Genomic DNA, 22,166 nt, shown 5'->3' with positions numbered 1-22,166 from the left:
AACTCTGTAACTGTTTTAAGATCACCATTGGCCTACTGGTGAAATCCCTGAGAGGTTTCCTTCCTCTCCGGCAACAGAGTTAGGAAGGATGCTTGTGTCTTTGTAGTGATTGGGTGTATTGATACACCATCCAAAGCATAATGAATAGCTTCACCATGCTCAAAGGGATATTCAGTGTCTCCTTTACCAATAGGTGCCCTTCTTTGTGAGGCATTGGAAAACCCACCTGGTCTTTGTGCTTGAAATTCACTACTCTAGTGGTGGACCTTACAGATAATTGTATGTGTAGGGTACAGAGATGGGGTAATCATTAAAAATAATAATGTTAACCATTATTATTGCACACAGTGAGTGCATGCAAGTTAGTATGAGACTTGTAAAGCACATTTTTACTCCTGAATGTATTTAGGCTTGCCATAAGAAAGGGGCTGAATACTTATTGACTCAAGACATTTCAGTTTAATATTTTTTATGAATACAGTGAGGGAAAAACGTTTTTGATCCCCTGCTGATTTTGTACGTTTGCCCACTGACAAAGAAATGATCAGTCTATAATTTTAATGGTAGGTTTATTGAACAGTGAGAGACAGAATAACAACAAAAAAATCCAGAAAAACACATGTCAAAAATGTTATAAATTGATTTGCATTTTAATGAGGGAAATAAGTATTTGACCCCCTCTCAATCAGAAAGATTTCTGGCTCCCAGGTGTCTTTTATACAGGTAACTAGCTGAGATTAGGAGCACACTTAAAGGGAGTGCTCATAATCTCAGTTTGTTACCTGTATAAAAGACACCTGTCCACAGAAGCAATCAATCAATCAGATTTCAAACTCTTCACCATGGCCAAGACCAAAGAGCTCTCCAAGGATGTCAGGGACAAGATTGTAGACATACACAAGGCTGGAATGGGCTACAAGACCATCGCCAAGCAGCTTGGTGAGAAGGTGACAACAGTTGGTGCGATTATTCGCAAATGGAAGAAACACAAAATAACTGTTAATCTCCCTCTGCCTGGGGCTCCATGCAAGATCTCACCTCGTGGAGTTGCAATGATCATGAGAATGGTGAGGAATCAGCCCAGAACTACACGAGAGGATCTTGTCAATGATCTCAAGGCAGCTGGGACCATAGTCACCAAGAAAACAATTGGTAACACACTACGCCGTGAAGGACTGAAATCCTGCAGCGCCCGCAAGGTCCCCCTGCTCAAGAAAGCACATATACAGGGCCGTCTGAAGTTTGCCAATGAACATCTGAATGATTCAGAGGAGAACTGGGTGAAAGTGTTGTGGTCAGATGAGACCAAAATCGAGCTCTTTGCCATCAACTCAACTCGCCGTGTTTGGAGGAGGAGGAATGCTGCCTATGACCCCAAGAACACCATCCCCACCGTCAAACATGGAGGTGGAAACATTATGCTTTGGGGGTGTTTTTCTGCTAAGGGGACAGGACAACTTCACCGCATCAAAGGGACGATGGATGGGGCCATGTACCGTCAAATCTTGGGTGAGAACCTCCTTCCCTCAGCCAGGGCATTGAAAATGGGTCGTGGATGGGTATTCCAGCATGACAATGACCCAAAACACACAGCCAAGGAAACAAAGGAGTGGCTCAAGAAGAAGCACATTAAGGTCCTGGAGTGGCCTAGCCAGTCTCCAGACCTTAATCCCATAGAAAATCTGTGGAGGGAGCTGAAGGTTCGAGTTGCCAAACGTCAGGCTCGAAACCTTAATGACTTGGAGAAGATCTGCAAAGAGGAGTGGGACAAAATCCCTCCTGAGATGTGTGCAAACCTGGTGGCCAACTACAAGAAAGGTCTGACCTCTGTGATTGCCAACAAGGGTTTTGCCACCAAGTACTAAGTCATGTTTTGCAGAGGGGTCAAATACTTATTTCCCTCATTAAAATGCAAATCAATTCATAACATTTTTAATATGCGTTTTTCTGGTTTTTGTTGTTATTATTCTGTCTCTCACTGTTCAAATAAACCTACCATTAAAATTATAGACTGATCATGTCTTTGTCAGTGGGCAAACATACAAAATCAGCAGGGGATCAAATACTTTTTTTCCCTCACTGTATGTAAAGATTTCTAAAAACTAAATCCACTTTGACATTGTGGGGTATTGTGTGTAGATCAGTGGCACAAAATCTCAATTTAATCCATTTTAAATTCAGGCTAGAACAAAATGTGGAAAAAGGCAAGGGGTGTGAATACTTTCTGAAGGCACTGTAGCAAGGAATACATTTATTGCGCCATCTCTTCCACATAGGGTAAATTCCATTTCAATTCAGTGAATTCCATAAGTAAACTGAAATCCAAGTCCAATTCATTGCTTTTCAATGAGGAACATTGTAATTGTAATTTCAGTTCTGTAATTGACTGAATTGGAATGGAATTGACCCCAACCCTGCTTCCGCCAAACGCGACGCCCTTACAGATAGATCTCCGACACTGCCTGTCTGGTTACCATAAAAAAAAAGAGGGTATATTCAGTATTGCCTCCCCCTGCAAAAATAATTTCCCTGGTCTTATACCTTATTCAAAAGTACGGTTCCATTTTTAGATTGTAATCCCACAGGGTGAGGGATTGAACAATTCCTGGTTAAAGTATAAGATAGGTATGTTAATATGTATGTATGTATGCATGTATGTATACAGGGCATATTGTCACAGGTAATCCAGCTATTGACTTTTTTCACAACTGCCACCAGTTTGGCACCAAAACATTTACAACATAGACCTATAGACATAGTTAAATAAAGTGTGTAAAAACATTAAAGAATATTTCATGCTGAAACCCTCATATTAAACACAAATAGCATTTGCTACATTTATGGTTTATATTTAGGATGATGTTTTACAGCTTTGTCATTATATTTTTCATTTTTAAATAATCTTATTTGATTATTTTCTATATTTTACAGGTGATAAGGCCACACAGAGGGCAAGAGATAATTAAAGACACCTGTGATAATCTGAAGTACCCAAATACGCCACTTGATGTCATCTGATAAAATTCCCCCAAAAACCTTGAACGTTACCAAAATTCTGGTTGTTTACTGGTAAACTTAGGTTTCCAGTAATATACCCTCCCTTTGCAACCCTACCTGCTGGTGAATGTAATGGAAACAGAAATACTTCGGGGTGTTCAGAAATATACTAGACAGCTCCTTTCAGGAGGTTAGACCTCTGAGATATACACTAAATGTACAAAACAATAAAAATACCTTCCTAATATTGAGTTGCACCCCCTCCTTTTGCCCTCAGAACAGCCTCAATTCGTCGGGGCATGGACTCTACAAGGTGTCGAAAGCTTTCCACAGGGATGCTGGCCCATGTTTACTCCAATGCTTCCCACAGTTGTGTCAAGTTGGCTGGATGTCCTTTGGGTGGTGGACCATTCTTGATACACACGGGAAACTGTTGAACATAAAAAACCCAGCAGCGTTGCAGTTCTTGCCTATTACCATACCCCGTTCAAAGGCACTTCAATCTTTTGTCTTGCCCATTTCCCCCTTTGAACGGCACACATACACAATCCATGTCTTGAAGAACAATCTGGCCTTAATGGCCATGTACTCAATCTCCACCCGGCACAGCCAGAAGATGACTGGCCACCCCTCAGAGCCTGGTTCCTCTGTAGGTTTCTTCATAGGTTCCTGCCTTTCTAGGGATTTTTTCCTAGCCACCGTGCTTCTACATCTTCATTGCTTGCTGTTTGGGGTTTTAGGCTGGTTTCTGTATAAGCACTTTGTGACATCTGCTTATGGAAAAAGGGCTTTATAAATACACCTGATTGATTGATGGCTGAATTGTCTCAATGCTTAAAAATCCTTCTTTAACCTGTCTCCTCCCCTTCATCTACACTGATTGAAGTGGATTTAACAGGTGACATCGATAAGGGATCATAGTCTTCACCTGGATTCACCTGGTCAGTCTGTCATGGAAAGAGCAGGTGTCCTTAATGTTTTGTCAACTCAGTGAAGATCAAGGGCCAGCCCTGGGACCAGCTGCATACGATTTCTAAAGATGCGTCCCTATATAGCCCTATGGGCCCTTGGTCAAAAGTAGTGCACTATGTAGGGAATAGGGTGCCATTTGGGACACAAACCTAAGTCTAAGGCTATGTGTATGCATCCGGATCCTGATGTATCGAGTACTTGCACTTAACATTCAAATGTCCCAATGTTTTATGTGATCACATGTTATCTTGCTAAGGGAGACAAAGGATGCAGCATATGTTATCCCTAGAGAGACCAGGGGTGTAATCATAAATCCAAACAGTTGCAAAAAAAAAAAAAAAAAAAACTGTTTCTATTGGACAAATTCAGTTAGGTCCCTCCCATTCCATTTACTTTAGTTTAAGAAACGTTTTGCAACAGAATCGGCGTAATGAATACACCCCAGCCCAACCATAGATCTGAAGGTGCCCTCCACACCGCACGCGCACCTACCCCACATGCGTACTTTTGGCTGCGAACACCAACGTGAAGTTCATAAGAGCACATCAAATTTGGTGTCAAATGAAAGCTACGAGTGTATTTTTTCTTTTAAATGAAGGCATATATACACTTTTTGTTCAACCATTTTACATCCTAAAATTAGGAATAATCAAAGTCTTTGATTTCTGGTCAAACAGATAGAAAAGGAGTCTTAGAAAACATCTACCAGAAAAAGTCTTAAAAGTAATTAGAAATACATCAAACCACAATATTGTTGAAGTTAAGACCATTGCCAACTAATATCAATATTGCCTTGTGTCATTCTGTTACATGAGGGGAGAGAATAATGAAGTAACAACTAAAAAGGTAGACCTACCAATTATTTAGTGTTTTTACTGATAACAATTTTGTTTATGATTTATTAAGTGATTAAAACGTGTCACTGTTACAAAATCTGTGACTGAATGACCGAAAACTCAGTAACAGAATGACTGCAATTGAATTGGCTAAAATGGGAAATTATGTTAAAAAGTTGGGTCACCTGCTACTGTCCTCCCTTCCACTGGCTTACTGTAATGTTTAGCTCATAATTGTGAAAACAGTCTGAACAAGCCCTCCCAGTCTCTCTGCCTGTCTCCTTCTCTCTACAGTTAGGTCACCTCTTACTGACACCTATACATGAGTCCCCTTGGTTTCTATTTAATACAACCAGCGTCCTCAACCACCGAGCGCTGACCGACACTGGACGTCCTCGGAAGTTTTGTTTAGTACAGTAAAGAAAAGTAGAGATCAGTACAACATAGTACTGTACAGTACAGTAGAGCACACTAGAGTACAGTATAATGTACTGTGCTCTACTGTGATGTCCAAACTTGTGAAAGAGACATTTATTATTGGTTTAGATTTGGTCCTAAATTTGGTGGTGGAGGGGGGGGGGGTAACTTATTAATAGCTAATGTGTCGAATAATACCCAAACATGCAAAGGAGGAAATTACATTTTTGTACCTTTGTGTACCTTAATTTGGATACATCAATGAATACATCGCATATCCATAATGATGCATTTCTGTATAGTACAGATCAGGACCTATTCGGTTACAGTCATTCTGTTATCAGGTGTTAATCCACTTCACATACTGTAGTTCAATAACCAAAATAGATTTTTTCAAACTCAAGGTGTCATATCATAGCTTTACGTCCCATTCTTTCTGCAGACATCTTTGAATCTTAATTCAGAGTAGATATTTAACAGAGTTTTTGGAAAACTTGGTCACAAACTGAGGGAGACTTTTACAATCATTCTGTTACAAAACTTTATATCTGCACTGTTCTTCAAGTAAATGTGTTTTTGTAAAATTTTCACTGGAAATGGTTGAAAGTGGTCCTTGTGCAGTTGTACGGTTTGTTTAATGGTTTTGTCATTTTGTTACTATGGAATTGCCCTCACTATTCAATACGCTTTTGAAAACTTGTTCATGATTTATTGTTTATGTAATACCCATGGATTTGAATGTCAGACTGCTATGTAGTTATTAATCAAACTTGAACTTTGAATTAAATCACTTCTGCATTGCCATATTTACGCAGTAAAGCTTTTTCCCCATGGTTATATAAAAATCACACACTGGTCTTAGGTACTGTATAAAAACCTACGACTAGTACAGGTAGATGTCACTCACAGCCTTGCATTCACTTATCAGAATAAGTCGTCTGTGTGTGCATTTGAAAACAAAGACACTGAGGAAATATTGCCATGGTGGATTTGATTGAATTCCAGCCTTTAAGTTCCTAAGGCTGCAAAGAAAAAAAAGTGTGTGTGGTTTCCAAGGTGACAGCTGACTGGTGGTAGAACTTGAGTGTTTACACCACACACATGAGTGTGTATTTATCTTTCCAGCCACGTGAAGCCATGCCATGCTAGCACTCCACTTTTAGCATATAAACAGAACCCTGGAGTGAAGCAGCTCCCTACAACTGACACAGGGTCAGATCTTATTGCATTATGGTTAAGGTTAGGATTAGCGGTAGGGTTAATCTGATCCCAGACCTGTGGTAATGTAAAAACTTTAACTCGAGTCCGGGCTGTGTAGTCTCTACACAGACGGGTTGCCTCCTACAATGTACCAATGTTGCAGCATGCACGCCTGTACTTAGACAACGTCAGTTTGGCATAGAGGAAAGGTCAGAGTTGGGACATCCGGCTTTCTTACGTCACTGCCTTATCCGCTTGTTGCCCTAGTGTAAACATCCCCCAGACACAAAATAGTATCTTGAATAAGAGCATTTAGCAAGTGGATAGTTTGCATCAACCTTTAATAAAACTACTGCAAAGGTTTTGCCTGCAAACGTTGTTTTCAAATCGTGACGTTCTGGCATGTCTGCCTACAGGCTATGGTAAGACTTTTTCACGAGCACAATTCCTGTCTGCATATTAAACCCCGCCTACCCAAACTCATGATTTGTTGGGAGAGTTGTCTGTCTGAGGAGGACCCTTCCCGGATGTATTTTTCCCCTTTTCGAAGTTACCAAGAGAATCCCTCATGATTCCCAGACTTAGTGCTGTTGCCCTAGGTCTGGGTTTTCCGAGACTACCAGCTGTGTCAATCTAAAATGTCCTTCCATATCTCCATAATCACCAGTGCTGGATAAAAGAGGAGAGGAAGTCAGTTTAAACTGTTGAGACACAGCCCCTGTAGTAGGAGTAGTGAATGGTAGAGAATAGATATACTCACATCCTCATTGGTGGTCTGGTTGAGGGAGATAAGATAAGAATGGAAGCCTGTCAGCCCCACTACTGACCACAAGGTGAAGAAGCACACCAGCACTTCCAGCACAGTGGGATCATCAGGTTAAGGAAACAGCACAGATAAATTAACAGTATTACAAGCTCTCAAAGTCCACCTGTCAAGGATAGGTCTTTGTCGAACATGAGGTTACTGCAATCACTACTGATTAATTATCGCCTTTGATGTTAAATGCACCAGTGACGATTCAGGTTATAACTCAATTTAACTTGATTTGGCTCAATAAAAACAAAGATATGTCTGTATGGTATGATTATTATGAATGTCTGTTTCTTTTAGGTTTAAAAGTAAACTACAGTGGCCCTAAGGGTCAATAAACAGATGGGATTTATGTGGAACTGAAAGGATATGTCCCAGGTGTGTCCTGCAGTGTCTTCACAAACCCGGAGTCCACCGAGCCTGTAGAGCACATAGTTAAAGGTTCTGTGGAGCACATACAGTGCATTCGGAAAGTATTCAGACCCCTTGACTTTTTCCACATTTTGTGACGTTACAGCCTTATTTTAAAATGGATTAAAAAAACAAACAAAAAAACTCATTAATCTACACACAATACCCCATAATGACAAAGCAAAAACGAGTTTTCTGAAATTTTTTGCAAATGTATTACAAAGAGGAAAACAATCCTGTCTCGGAGCTCTACGGACAATTCCTTCGATCTCATGGCTTGGTTTTTGCTCTGACACGCACTGTCAACTGTGGGACCTTTTTATTGACCGGTGTTTGCCTTTCCAAATCATGTCCAGTCAATTGAATTTACCACAGGTGGACTCCAATCAAGTTGTAGAAACATCTCAAGGATGATAAATATAAACAGGATGCACCTGAGCTCAATTTGGAGTCTCATAGCAAAAGGTCTGAATACGTATGTAAATAAGGTATTTCTGTGTATATTTATATATATAAAAAAAACATTTTTTTAACCTGTTTTCGCTTTGTGATTATGCACATTGTGTATAGATTGCAGAGAATTTGTATTTATTTAATCAATTTTAGAATAAAGCTGTAACGTAACAAAATGTGGAAAAAGTCAAGGGGTCTGAATACTTTCCGAATGCACTGTATAAGAGCGTGCACACACACACACACTCCTAATAAGCTCCAAGACGTACACTGAAATATTCCCCTCACTCACTCACTCCAACATTAAAAGAATAAACGATGCTGCTGCTTGAATTAAGATCACAAGCCTGGAGCCAATTATCCTGACTGTAAATGCTCTGCCCCTTTCCCTGCCATCTCGCTGTCTGTAAAGTCCCACATATAGGAACAAATCAAAGGGAAGTGTGTGAGTATGAGTATGTGCATGTCATCCAGGCAGTAACTGTTGCATGTCCCTTCATGCTCCGGTCAAGCCTCAGCTGAACTAGGTCTCTGTTTCATCATATTTAGTCCGCATCACTCACTCACCCTTCCAGATCGATTACATTCTCTCAACTGTCAAGTCAAGAGTGACGGTTTCCCGCACACCTGTGAATTTCCTATCGACCAATCTGTAAACACCGTCTTGAAGTACTGTCAGTCTGAAACTTACCTAAATCTACATTAGCTTTTGTTATTATACTCTGCTCTGGTCTTGACAGTGACACATATGTAGCGAAACTATGAAGGAACAACAGTACTCACGCATCACCACGTGTACGATGCCGAAGGTGAAGATGTAGATGGTAAGCAGGGACAGGGACAGAGTGAACAGATAGAAGTAGCGGTAGTTCCTCTTGCCCACACAGTTGCCCACCCAGGGGCAGTGATGGTCAAAACGATCTGTGGAAAAGAGGAGAAGGATGAGGTCAAAGATGGAGAGGAGAGGGAAGAGGTTCTGTGGCCACGGGATCAAATGCACATGTTCCAACAGACACAAAAACAAACTTGGTTCAATTTAACTTTGAGATGCAAAAGAGTGCGTAGAATAGACCCTTCCCCAAAGTTCTGCTGGTTAAAGGCTTTCAACTTCGGACAATAACAACCTAGTTCAACAAAGGTCAAATAGCCATTAGCCAATGTCTTCTGCTACAATAGGTCACTATTCCCCAAAGACAAACACACCGTTTTGACAGGAACTAAGAGCCATTTCCCTATAATTCCCCTTTCTCTGATCTAAATATAGTGACCACCGTTTCCTCATTACACTTGGACCAGAGCCAGAGTGAAGCTATCCAGGGTCAGATAGCTTTACAGAGGAAAAACATCTTGCTTAACACTTTTCCTGTGGCAGACAACACGTACACATGAAAAGATATATGATGACAGCATGCAGGTGGGGCACTTCTGCATTGGAGCATATCAGGAATGAGGAAAAACCATCATAAATATGATCTGTTGATGTACTGTATATAAAAAGGAGCCCAGTGTATATAATCAACTCCTAAATCCTGTATGGCACAACACACAGGGCAGGTTCATGGAAAACACCTTCATTCCAGCTATTAACCACGCCCACTAGTTTTACTCAAATATGTGAAAAAGGTCTGTTTGTATTCATTAAAATACTGCAACAGACTTGATTGCACTGAAGAAGAGGTAATGTCTTTTGTTTTGTCCAACACCTGTGCAAAGATGGATAAACAAACACAATAGACAATAACCGATCTTTAAAGGCCAAAGGCATGGTTCAATCACAACTAGCCAAATTACTGTTATTCTGCAGCGTTTGACATGTTCATGCACACACATGAGAAACTATATAATATAATAATATGCCATTTAGCAGACGCTTTTATCCAAAGCGACTTACAGTCATGCGTGCATAAATTTTTTGTGTGTATGGGTGGTCCCGGGGATCGAACCCACTACCTTGGAATTACAAGCGCCGTGCTCTACCAGCTGAGCTACAGAGGACCACTATCCTCAAGCAACATTCCAAAGAGTGCTTTGTAGAGAACTGGGGAAGAAATAATAAATATGCCAGCATTCCAAATTCCCACTGGAAACCCATTCAGCTATCAAATGTCCATCACAAGCATCTCAGGATATAGAACTTATCAAAATAACTTTAGATTAAAACTCTTTCCAATAAAATGTTCTAAAACACTGACAAATAAATGAAGGTAAGGTCAAGGCTTGAGCAAACAAATAAAAACTTGCATCAGCAGAATGTGTCCTTCACATGCTGATAAAAAAAGCTACTTTTCTCACAATACCCAGTCACTGAGTGAATTGAAGTGTAAAAATGTGTATGTTATTTTCAGACTGAGTCTTCTTTCATGATAACAAAAAAAAAAAATGAATTGACTGAAGGTAGAAGAATGCTCTCTCTTACCCACGCAGTTGTCACAGATACTGCAGTGTGAGGCGCGAGGCGGTCGGAAGATCTTGCAGGTGTAGCAATACTTCAGTTTGACAATCTGCCCGTTGATTTGGACGTTGCGGATCCGAGGTGGAGGCCGCTGCCCAGCCGGGACATTCCCATTAGCCGCCTCTGAGACAACAAAAGGTGGCCATTTGGGATTATACTCATAGTTAACAATGGAGTCATATCTATTCATTTTCATACTGTGTAGTGCAAGTTTCACATATACAGGTTAAGCCTAAATTGCCCTTTAACCAATAATAATGATAATTTGGCTTCAGACATGTCTTAACCATGGGATGATGATCAGCATTTAACAAGTTGTGAGTCATAGATCGACCACACGCAAATTACATTTTAGGTCAACTAAATATACCAGACTTAACCAGAACTTAAACAATTGACCCAGAGTGCCTCTACCACACACATAATCATAAAGTAGAGCATACATTCTGAGAATATTGCATTGCCTGTTGCTAGCGCCATTGCCACACTTCAAAGTATTGTATTCAAAGCCGGTGGAAGCCGAGGTTCCAATTGGGTTGAATATCTACACAGTGAAGCCATGAGTTTCGAGCCATAATGGCAGTTAAAAATGAAGGGCTTTGGAAGAACACAAATGCGAATCGTTGAACCTAGAGAATGTCAGTGAATGACACTGTCGCTTCAGCCCAATGTTCCACACACGCCGGTCAGTTATTTACCATTATGTTTTATCATAACAGGGCTGTTATTGTTATTTATTAGCCCGGACCTGGGACGATGTGTCTTGCTGTGTCAGGTATGTAGTCCTGTTTACAGTAACATTAATCGCTTAATGGAAAAATCCACCCAAAACCACTTATTCCTTTCAATGTACAGTGTTAAATAACACAAATATGTGAGAATACATTTTTTTGTGAACACATGTTTCATTGTGGGGTTATAAAGTTGGTAGCAACATGGGAAATCGCTGTGGAAATCTGTTGCAGCTCAAGTCGACTACAAAATCCACAATGCAATGCTCTCTTCTATGGGCTGGCTAGCTAGGTACACGCAGTAATACCAAAGACAATATCAGCATGTAACATAGCTAGTTCGCTATAAAATCGCCTAAACAAACTGCACTATCAATTTAGGAATCTACAATCTCACCATGTTCAACCTGCAGATCGATGTGCCTCACAGAGTTGAGTCTAACATTCGCAACGGCATTTATACTTTTGAGGAAACGTTGCCATGCTACGTCAATGGTCCGCTCGGTTCATTCTGGACGATTATGGGACAAGGAGCGCTTTCCTGCAATGGGAGTCTATTGGGCGCTAGCTCAAAAACCCAACATTAGCACGAATTTCGTCAAAACATTACAAATATTTTCCAAGATGTGGAATAATTAACTTGCCATCTGTAGTATCGTATAGCTTTGGAATAGGCACGTTTCTCGACATATTCACTGACTTTGAGAAGGGATTGCGTGACGATTAGTTTAGCAACCGCGTGACGCAGCATTACAACGTGAACGCGATTGGTCGACAGTCTGCTAGGTGGCGCGTTAAACCTTTCTTAGTTCATTGGATTCCTATCTCCGTTCTATAATATCTCCAGTAACGGCACCATGCAAAGCGCACTGGACCATGCAAAGCGCACTGGACTAAAGAGGCAGACAAATAGGAAAAATGTGCTATACCCTCCGTTAAATTACAAATTTCTCGAGGTAGGAATATAAAAAAAATATGATCAATTGCTCATTCGAGAGAAGACATGCTCCCAAGTTATGAAATCGGCCAGTATTTAAATCTGACATGTATGATAGACGTTTTCGCGATCTTAAAGTCGTATTCCTATTAACTTCCAGTGTAGTGTGAGAGACTTTATCACGGTGCTATGTCAATAACTCAGATAAACATGAAAACATGAAATGACCCAGGAAATCGATAGAACATAACTCAGAGATGCACAAAAACAATATTATTTTCAAAATGGGTGAACCTTTCCTTTAAGTTTCATTTTAATAAATGGAATAACATTACTGAATAATGGCTCAGTTGCCTTACATACAGTTGAAGTCGGAAGTTTACATACACTTAGGTTGGAGTCATTAAAACTAGTTTTTCAACCACTCCACACATTTCTTGTTAACAAACTATCGTTTTGGCAAGTCGGTTAGGACATCTACTTTGTGCATGACAAGTAATTTTTCCAACAATTGTTTACAGACAGATTATTTCACTATCACAATTCTCCACCCACACACACACACACACTACACTGACACTCCAACACACACACACACACACACACACACACACATGCTCACACACACACATATTGACACCACACACACGCTGCTGCTACTACTCTGTTATCCATCCTGATTGCCTAGTCACTTTTACCCCTACCTACATGTACATATTACCTCAACTACCTCATACCCCTTCACATTGACGCGGTACCGGTACTCCTTGTACACTGAGTGTACAAAACATTAGGAACACCTGCTCTTTCCATGACAGACTGACCAGGTGAAAGCTATGATCCCTTATTGATGTAAATTGTTAAATCCACTTCAAATCAGTGTAGATGAAGGGGAGGAGACTGGTTAAAGAAGGACTTTTTAGCCTCGAGACAATTGAGACATCGATTGTGTATGTGTGCCACTCAGAGGGTGGATGGGCAAGACAAAAGCTTTAAGTGCCTTTGAACGGAGTATGGTAGTAGGTGCCAGGGACACCGATTTGTGTCAAGAACTGCAATGCTGCTGGGTTTTTCAACGCTCAACAGTTTCCCGTGTGTATCAAGAATGGCCCACCACCCAAAGGCCTTCCAGCCAACTTGACACAACTGTGGAAAGCATTGGAGTCAACATGGGCCAGCATCCCTGTGGAACGCTTTCGACACCTTGTAGAGTCCATGCCTCGACAAATTGAGGCTGTTCTGAGGGTAAAAGGGGGTGCAACTCAATATTAGGAAGGTGTTCCTAATGTTTTGTACACTCAGTGAGTACAGTTACATGCACACAATAATAATACGATTATGGTGGATTGTCCGATTAATGCAATAGTTTAAAACATTTACATGCTTTGCAAGAAGAACAATTTCCCTAATAATCCTGTTTACATGGACACATCAAATGAGGCTACTTTATGGGACTTTTGATAAATGCAGAAAATCGCCAAAGAAAATAAACATTCTACCACAGTGACCATGTTATTTTTGCTAAGTCCATTTGATTCTGAGTTCGGACATATAAAGTTTGTATGTGAAAACTACTTATAAGATGAATACTTTCAGTTTTTCCGAAATCACTTCACTCGCGCATAAGAGGGAGGCTTGCGCTGCTGTTTATGGCACATGCACAGATCAAATACAATGCTGGAACGCCGATTAAGCTGTTTACATGTCCTAATAATTCGAAAGATTGCTCAGAAAACCAGGTGTTTTAATCAGCGTACGTTTACTTCATGATTAAGATAGGCAGGGTAAGGTTTTTACATTTAAATTTACATTTACGTCATTTAGCAGACGCTATTATCCAGAGCGACATGACTATTTCCATAGTCTGCCTACTGCCACAATCAGTTTAATATTTAATTATTATTGTGCATGGAAACGTAGCCCCATTATTGTTTTATTGTGTCCAAATTCTTCTTACTTTTTAACTCTGCATTGTTGGGAAAGGACTCATAAGTAAGCATTTCACAGTAAAGTCTACACCCGTTTCGGTGCATGTGACAAATAACGTTTTATTTTATTTGTTAAAGGCAAGATTAATTGAATGTGGTAGTTAATTTTTCTTGTACAAACATGTTTGTACAGCTTGATGAGGATGTGATTTGTTTTTGTCATTTGAGCGATTTATCTCGTCATTTTTTGCGAAGGCGTGGTATGTGTGTGGGCTCTGTACTAGTTTACGATGAGGAAGACAAGTTTGGGAGGAGTGAAAAATCTGTTATCAGGGAAGGATCGATGCATGCTACCAAACACAAGCTGTGTTCGAATACTCATACTAACCACACTAACCGTACTATTTGTGACGTGAATTGAGTATATAGTATGCTTATTGGTCACAGTATGGCTATTGTTAGTATGCCAAAAGTTCCTGGATGTCATACTAAATTCGCCAAAATAAGATGTATACATGCAGTGGACACTATTTCCGTGCTTTTAGGGCCCAAAATGCAATTCTTCAGAAAATAGGTGTGGCTTCACAACGTTTTCAGATTTGGCGGTAAATATGCAGCCGATGTCCGACGAGAGCGGATACAAATTCATTGCTTTAACTAATTATGACAAATGTTGAGCAATGTAATAAAGTAATTACTTTTCAAATAAGTTACACGTTATGTTGGCTGACAATTTGTTAGCTATGCTATCCTTACGAACCGCATAGCATTACAGCAGTATGTACCGGTATGAACAGCTAGTTACCTAACGTTAGTTGGCTACTAATACAGCGAACTTGCCAGGCAGTATATTAACTATCTGCTATCTAACTACCCAACGTTTATTGACTTGATTATTCACATCATTCTTAGTTAAGTGGTATAGTCGTTGTGCGTATCAATGGACATTGTTAATTCTGGCTATCTTCTCCAATTTCAGAGCACTCCATCGCAGAATAACTGATCAATTTACAAACGCTTAACACCTGTTGAATATGGCCAGTGTCAGTAAAAGTTGGCAAAAAAATGCATAATTAAATTGTTGCCAGCAGCACAGTTACAGTTACCAACGCTCTGGATAACATGAAAACAGCCTAACCAGCTCTGCTAGGGCGAGTAAAATGGTCAGAGTGAGGTGTTCTCTCATCTGTGTATGGAAGTAGCTAGCCAACGTTAACCAGTTAGCTTGGGTGCTTGACTGCCGTTGAACGCTCGGATCAACCCTACTCCTCGGCCAGAGCGTCCAGTATGCGCTCTGAATTTACAAAACGGACAATCTGACAACGCTCTGAAATTACGAATGCCCAGAGTGCACTCTGGCACTCCAGATTGAATTTACTAACACACCCGAAATCGTAAAATGTTTAGCTAGTCATTTGTGACGCTAACAAGCTAGCAAGAGGTTGCATAGCAACAGCATCAACTTCCGGTAGACAGGCGAAGCTCTAGTACGCTCAACTGAAACGATACAGTTTGTTTACAGTATACTAAAATGAACTAATCGTATATAGTATGTAGTATATACTCATTAAGTATGTAGTATACACTATGTTAGTATGGGTATTCGAACACAGCTCTAGTCTGTGGCTCAACATAGTCCATATGCTAAACAAGGTCATGTCACACAAACTGAATGGCCTCGCTGTTCTAAGTAGTGCCATTGCAGCCATTGTTAGGCCAAACATGGGAATGTTATCCCAAATCCATTAGCATGTTAGCCCATCAGTCATTAGCATGTATCTCTATGGAGTCGGACTGGAAGGCCTGAGCCATCACAAAGGGAGCATATCGTCCCAATAGCCGTTAGCATGCATCTCCTTGTTTTCTGACTGGAAGGCTCGAGTCAAATCCGTAACAAAGGGAGCGCTGCCAGCCCAGGCACTCCCAGTGGACCACCTGCAGAAGTGGCCATCATTTACAGCCCTCTTCTGTCATCTGGAGAGGACCTCTTACCTGTCCCCCACCCACGCCTCTTGACCGCAACGAGAGAGAACAGGGGCGCATGAAGGGCAATTTGAATCTTCCACTGCCCAGACAGAGATGCTGCACACTGAACAGCTAGAGAGGGAGGGAGGGAGGGTTGGGCAGTGGCATGGCTACTGCATAACAGACAGGCTTTTTCCTCAAGAGATAGATAGGAAAGAGAGGCTGGCTGAAAGAATGGCTAAATTGTAGATAGTCCACAAGGGAATGGTCATCAAAACAAAAGCCATTACATGCAAGTGCAGCAAGTTAATTCAGACCCACATCTGGCTAGGTTATGCGAGGTAACATAGGAAGATTGTCTGCAAAACCCTCCTATTTGGTTGTGCCTTCATAATTAATGCATGTGCTACTGTTGTCTAGATAATGAGAACGTCACAATGCTTTGCTGGAGGGCCAAACTGATGAATTCAAACTACACCGAGGCTTGAAACAGTACACTTCAGATTGGAGAAAAAGTTGGGAACAATGCGGGGGTGACTGACTAGGGGATGAGCTCAGAACAGCATGGATGACGAACCTTTAGCGATATAAAGCATAAGAAACATAAATTAAACAACAGGCCGGGGCTCTGGTCTCCACACTGCTGCTTGACACACACGTCTGTTGTATTCATGCACCTAGAATGCTTTCCACCTCGCTTGGTTCCTAATTCGCCTCGGGTGGTGGGCCACAGTCCTCCTCGGCCCCCCGTTGACATTTGTTCCATGTCCGGAAGCGACCTTGCTAGCCCCTAACCCTTAGGCATTTCATGTACATCTGAAATAATTAGATAGGTATGAGCAGCATGATAGTACCTCCTCCTTGCCCTCTGATTGGCTAGATGGAATGCTTGCCATATTGCTTACCTTAGTCTTAAATTCTTTCAGAACTACAGAAGTGTCACACTACGGTGATCCAGTTTGGATTTCGAATCTACAAATGTAGGGGGTATGGCCTAGGGCAGGGATGATCAACTAGATTCAGCCGTGGGCCTATTTCTTCTTGAGCGGATGGTCAGCGTGCCGGAACATAATTTCAAATATTTTGTAGACTGCAAATTGACTGCAAGAAGCCCAAACAGATATAATATTTGACTAAAACAATAATGTCAAACCTTGCTTACATTTGTATACAATCACATCTCTCTCTTTTATGCGTGAGAATACTTTGGAACAGATTTCCAAAATTAACAACACTTGGAACTGATTTGCTGGGGGCCGCCAGTTGGGGAACCCTGGCCTAGGGCTTGTTTCTAGACAGGGCCTAGGGAAGAATGAGGGAGGCATGGGTGTGGATTATGATGATGATGATAACACAGTTAGGGGTCAACTACTCACCGATTTCCATCTCGATGAAGGTGGCCTCCTCGGGGAGTGCACGCGGCAACACCCCCGGGTCACTGAAGCTGGTCCTTAGCAGCATGGCCATGACGAAGAGGAAGAGGACGATAGCGAAGACCGGGATGGCAGGGGACAGGTGGATTGCCAGGTATGGGCACCTGCAGATGTGACAAGAGGACCATAGGTTAAATAGCAATATTCCAGCAAACACACAAGCACCACACAAAGTTGTCTCTTAATACTCCATACTGAGTGATTATAATGTGATTGACCTGTAAAACATTAAGCTAAAGCAGGATAGTTCGTGCCGTGGTGATTGTTCTGTTTAGTTATGTTGATGCAAATTCTCATGAATAAAGTGGAAATGACAATTTCTTGCCTTCAATTTCATACCAAAATTAATATTCCTTATCTGATATAAAATATATACCGTTGAAGTCTCCACAACTCCACACATTTCTTGTTAACAAACAATAGTTTTGGCAAGTTGGTTAGGACATCTACTTTGTGCATGACACAAGTAATTGTTTACAGACAGATTTCACTGTATCACAATTCCAGTGGGTCAGAAATGTACATACACTAAGTTGACTGTGCCTTTAAACAGCTTGGAAAATTCCAGAAAATGATGTCATGGCTTTAGAAGCTTCTGCTAGGCTAATTGACATCATTTGAGTCAATTGGAGGTGTACCTGTGGATGTATTTCAAGGCCTACCTTCAAACGCAGTGCCTCTTTGCTTGACATCATGTGAAAATCAAAAGAAAATCAGCCAAGACCTCAGAAAAAACAATTGTAGACCTCCACAAGTCTGGTTCATCCTTGAGAGCAATTTACAAACACCTGAAGGTACCACGTTCATCTGTACAAACAATAGTACGCAAGTATAAACACCATGGGGCCACGCAGCCGTCATACCACTCAGGAAGGAGACGCGTTCTGTCTCCTAGAGAGGAACGTACTTTGGTGCGAAAAGTGCAAATCAATCCCAGAACAACAGCAAAGGACCTTGTGAAGGTTCTGGAGGAAACAGGTACAAATGTATCTATAGCCACAGTAAAATGAGTCCTATATCGACATAACCTGAAAGGCCGCTCAGCAAGGAAGAAGCCACTGCTCCAAAACCGCCATAAAAAAGCCAGACTACGGTTTGCAACTGCACATGGGGACAAAGATCTTACTTTTTGGAGAAATGTCCTCTGGTCTGATGAAAGAAAAATAGAACTGTTTGGCCATAATGACCATCATTATGTTTGGAGGAAAAAGGGAGTAGCCTGCAAGCCGAAGAACACCATCCCAACCGTGACGCACAGGGTTGGCAGCATCATGCTGTGGGGGTGCTTTGCTGCAGGAGGGACTGGTGCACTTCACAAAATAGATGGCATCATGAGGAAGGAAAATGATGTGGATATCTCAAGACATCAGTCACGAAGTTAAAGCTTGGTTGCAAATGGGTCTTCCAAATGGACAATGACCCCAAGCATACTTCCAAAGTTGTGGCAAAATGGCTTAAGGACAACAAAGTCAAGGTATTGGAGTGGCCATCACAAAGCCCTGACCTCAATCCTATAGATCATTTGAGGGCAGAACTGAAAAAGCATGTGCAAGCAAGGAGGCCTGCAAACCTGACTTAGTTACACCAGCTCTGACAGGAGGAATGGGCCAAAATTCACCCAACTTATTGTGGGAAGCTTGTGGAAGGCTACCCGAAACGTTTGACCCAAGTTAAACTATTTAAAGGCAATGCTACCAAATACTAATTGAGTGTATGTAAACTTCTGACCCGCTGGGAATGTGATGAAAGAAATAAAAGCTGAAATAAATAATTATCTACTATTGTTCTGACATTTCACATACTTAAAATAAAGTGGTGATCCTAACTGACCTAAGACAGGTAATTTTTACTTGGATTAAATGTCAGGAATTGTGAAAAACTGAGTTTAAATGTATTTGGCTAAGGTGTATGTAAACTTCTGACTTCAACTGTATGCATTTACATGACCGAGGAGCAAATCTATTTTTCCTTTTATGGCAGCACAACAATATGGCTGCGAAGATAACTACATCAGGGGTGGAAGAAGCCCTCGTCTTTACACAAGAAACTATTAACATCCCATAATTGTCAACAGAAGCGCAGCACAGTCGGCACTGAGAAACAAGCCTGTACACATCCTTGTAGAGCAGAAGGTCACTGTTGCAACGTGCCGTTAGGGCCGTCTGGTCTGCAACCCTTCCCCTAGGGCCACACACACACACACACACACACACACACACACACACACGCACACGCACGCACGCACTGCAGCCATGGCCCAAGAATCAACAACAGCCGGAGGCCGTGTTTACTCTTCCGAACGCTCACGCTCTCTGGAGAGGGGAGGGCTGCATTAACATAAGTCCAATTGGCACGCCTAAACTGTAAACTACCAATATAGTCAGGATTCCCTTCTAAAAAAGCAATTCTTCCCGTCACGGTGACGAAGGTGGTCTATAAAGTGATGCGGCAGATTGGTAAGTGCCACAGGCCACTGCATTGAGCTATTCATAGAGAAGCTGCACTTCTCTCCTTCTTCCCCATGTGAAGAGATCACACATCCATAATGTAAGGGTAATATATTATGATAACACTTCCCTCTTCATAATGCATGCCACATAGAATTCATTGTGAAGGGAGCATGGGAAAGAAGAGAATCTAGGATGAATCTAGGGGAAAACCTAGTCAGTTGTACAACTGAATGCATTCAACTGAAATGTGTCTTCCGCATTTAACACAACCCCTCTGAATCAGAGTGGTGCGGGGGGCTGCCTTAAATCGATATCCACGTCGTCGGCGCCCAGGGAACAGTGGGTTAACTGCCTTGCTCAGGGGCAGAACGACAGATCTTTACCTTGTCAGCTCTGTGATTCGATCCAGCAACCTTTCGGTTACTGGCCCAACGCTCCTACCCACCAGGCTACCTACTACAATATCTGGTCATACAGGGCAATATCCTGAGTATTGCATGTTAGACAGCACATGGTTGATGAGTCATCATGAGTGTATTTCACAGTGTCAGTGACCAAATGGTGTAACGCTTTGGTTTTTGCCCTAACACTACACAGCTGATTCAAAATGATCAAAGCTTGATGATTAGTTAATTAGTTGAATCAGCTGTGTAGTGCTAGCGCAAAAACCAAAATGTGCACACCTTGAGGTCCGGAGGACAGAGTTTGCGAAACCCTGGTGTAACAGGATATAGATTTGATTATGCAAGAGGTATGTAAAAAGGAAATCATTTTTTCAAAACACCAGATTTCTAGTGGATCCAGATAAAGACTGTGAATCTCCCTACAAAATCCAAAAACATTATCCAAAAATCCCAAAACATTATCAATCCAAGAAAATACTTTCTAGTTGAAAAACAAACACCCCCAACTCAGTCTGGTACAAATGCTGTTGTGATGTAAGCCCCGGACACTGACTGGTTAGGCTGGTTCTGTCATTTTCAGTTCCCATTTAAAATGTTCCATTTCCTCTTTGTTTGGGTGCCATTTTATGCTGACTCATAAACACTGTCCTACACCACAGCGGAAACATACTGTAAGAGGGGGGAAGAGGTTAAGGGGAGGGGTGTAGCTACAGTGTCCAAGAGTGAGCCAACAAAAAACAGGGTAACAATATCCACCTGTTCCTTTCACATTATGTAGATTGACTTGATTTCAGGATTTATTCCTTTTAACTCTTAGCAGAGCAAAAGGCACTATGTAGATTAGACAGGTAAGTCTGCATACTGGTGCCATACCTGCAGGACAGGTCCGATAAGTTTCTCCCTGTACCTGGTTCCAGCTCTGTTTTTGCGGTGTGTCAAACTTCTTTGCCTTGACAACGACCATAAGAGTACAAACAGATCTGGGACCAGGCTACCTTTTCTACACTAATGAACAAAATTATTAAGGAGAGATCCATCCAATCAATATACATTTCCACTGGTTCAAGCCCTGAGACAGTTGCCCAGAGCTTGTTAAATTACTGCAGAGTCAGCATAGACAACAGAGGACAGGAAGTAAATTGAGAGGACAGGAAGTGAATTGAGAAAACAGAAAGGCAGGGGAAGGAAGCTTGGTCTCAGCCCTCTCGCAGTCTGTCAATGACGTATAATTCCAGCACTGATGACTGGTTGAGCATTCTAGTCACACTTATCACCATCAGTTCCAGTCAACACCAAGCATCCTCTCCTGGAATTCCTGGGCATTACCAGTAGCCAAAACCAGGGTGGTACCAGAGCCATATATTTGGGTGGTTCTTAGAGCATGACAGATTTATCGGTTGACCGATATTATCTGCCGATATTGGCCTTTTACGGACGCATTTGTATCCACCGAAAAGGACCGAAATAAGATGCGGAGAAAAAGCTTGCGCCCATCTTGCCTTTGTGCACTACAGCAATACTGGTCACTATCACCCAACACAACTACACCAGTTGGACAGGAGAGTGAACTAATCATTAGTGCTTCTACGGTGAATGCGGAGTAGATAGAAGCTTGCCAGCTCAGTAAAGTGCCAGGGACGCCCCTATGCCAAACCCTAACCCCTACCTAACTTGAACCTTTACTGTAACCATTTAAAATGCCAACTTCAAATGGGGGTAGGGACATCCCAAGTATCCCAGATAGCAAGTGCCGTTGATTGAGGCAACGC

At 41.6% G+C, this 22,166-nt stretch overlaps 1 protein-coding gene across 2 annotated transcripts in view; it reads right to left on the bottom strand.

Annotated features, from left to right (window-relative positions):
- Positions 1-22,166, bottom strand: part of LOC311104783 (palmitoyltransferase ZDHHC9-like) — a 49,328-nt gene that overhangs the window by 5,875 nt on the left and 21,287 nt on the right. The window contains exons 2-6 of one of the 2 annotated variants that reach the window (XM_084146697.1): positions 17,487-17,647; positions 10,514-10,672; positions 8,881-9,018; positions 7,607-7,653; positions 7,183-7,287 (exon numbers count right to left, since the gene is read on the bottom strand). In XM_084146697.1, the coding sequence (XP_084002823.1) occupies positions 7,183-7,287; positions 7,607-7,653; positions 8,881-9,018; positions 10,514-10,672; positions 17,487-17,647 (610 nt within the window). The remainder of the gene's footprint in view (positions 1-7,182; positions 7,288-7,606; positions 7,654-8,880; positions 9,019-10,513; positions 10,673-17,486; positions 17,648-22,166) is intronic. The other variant, XM_084146698.1, reaches the window with a different exon arrangement.

This window comes from Coregonus lavaretus (assembly GCF_964263955.1).
Source record: "Coregonus lavaretus genome assembly, chromosome: 29".
Taxonomy (NCBI): Eukaryota; Metazoa; Chordata; class Actinopteri; order Salmoniformes; family Salmonidae; genus Coregonus; species Coregonus lavaretus.
The sequence above is the reverse complement of the archived record's forward strand: the minus strand, read 5'-3'. Positions and strand labels throughout refer to the sequence as shown.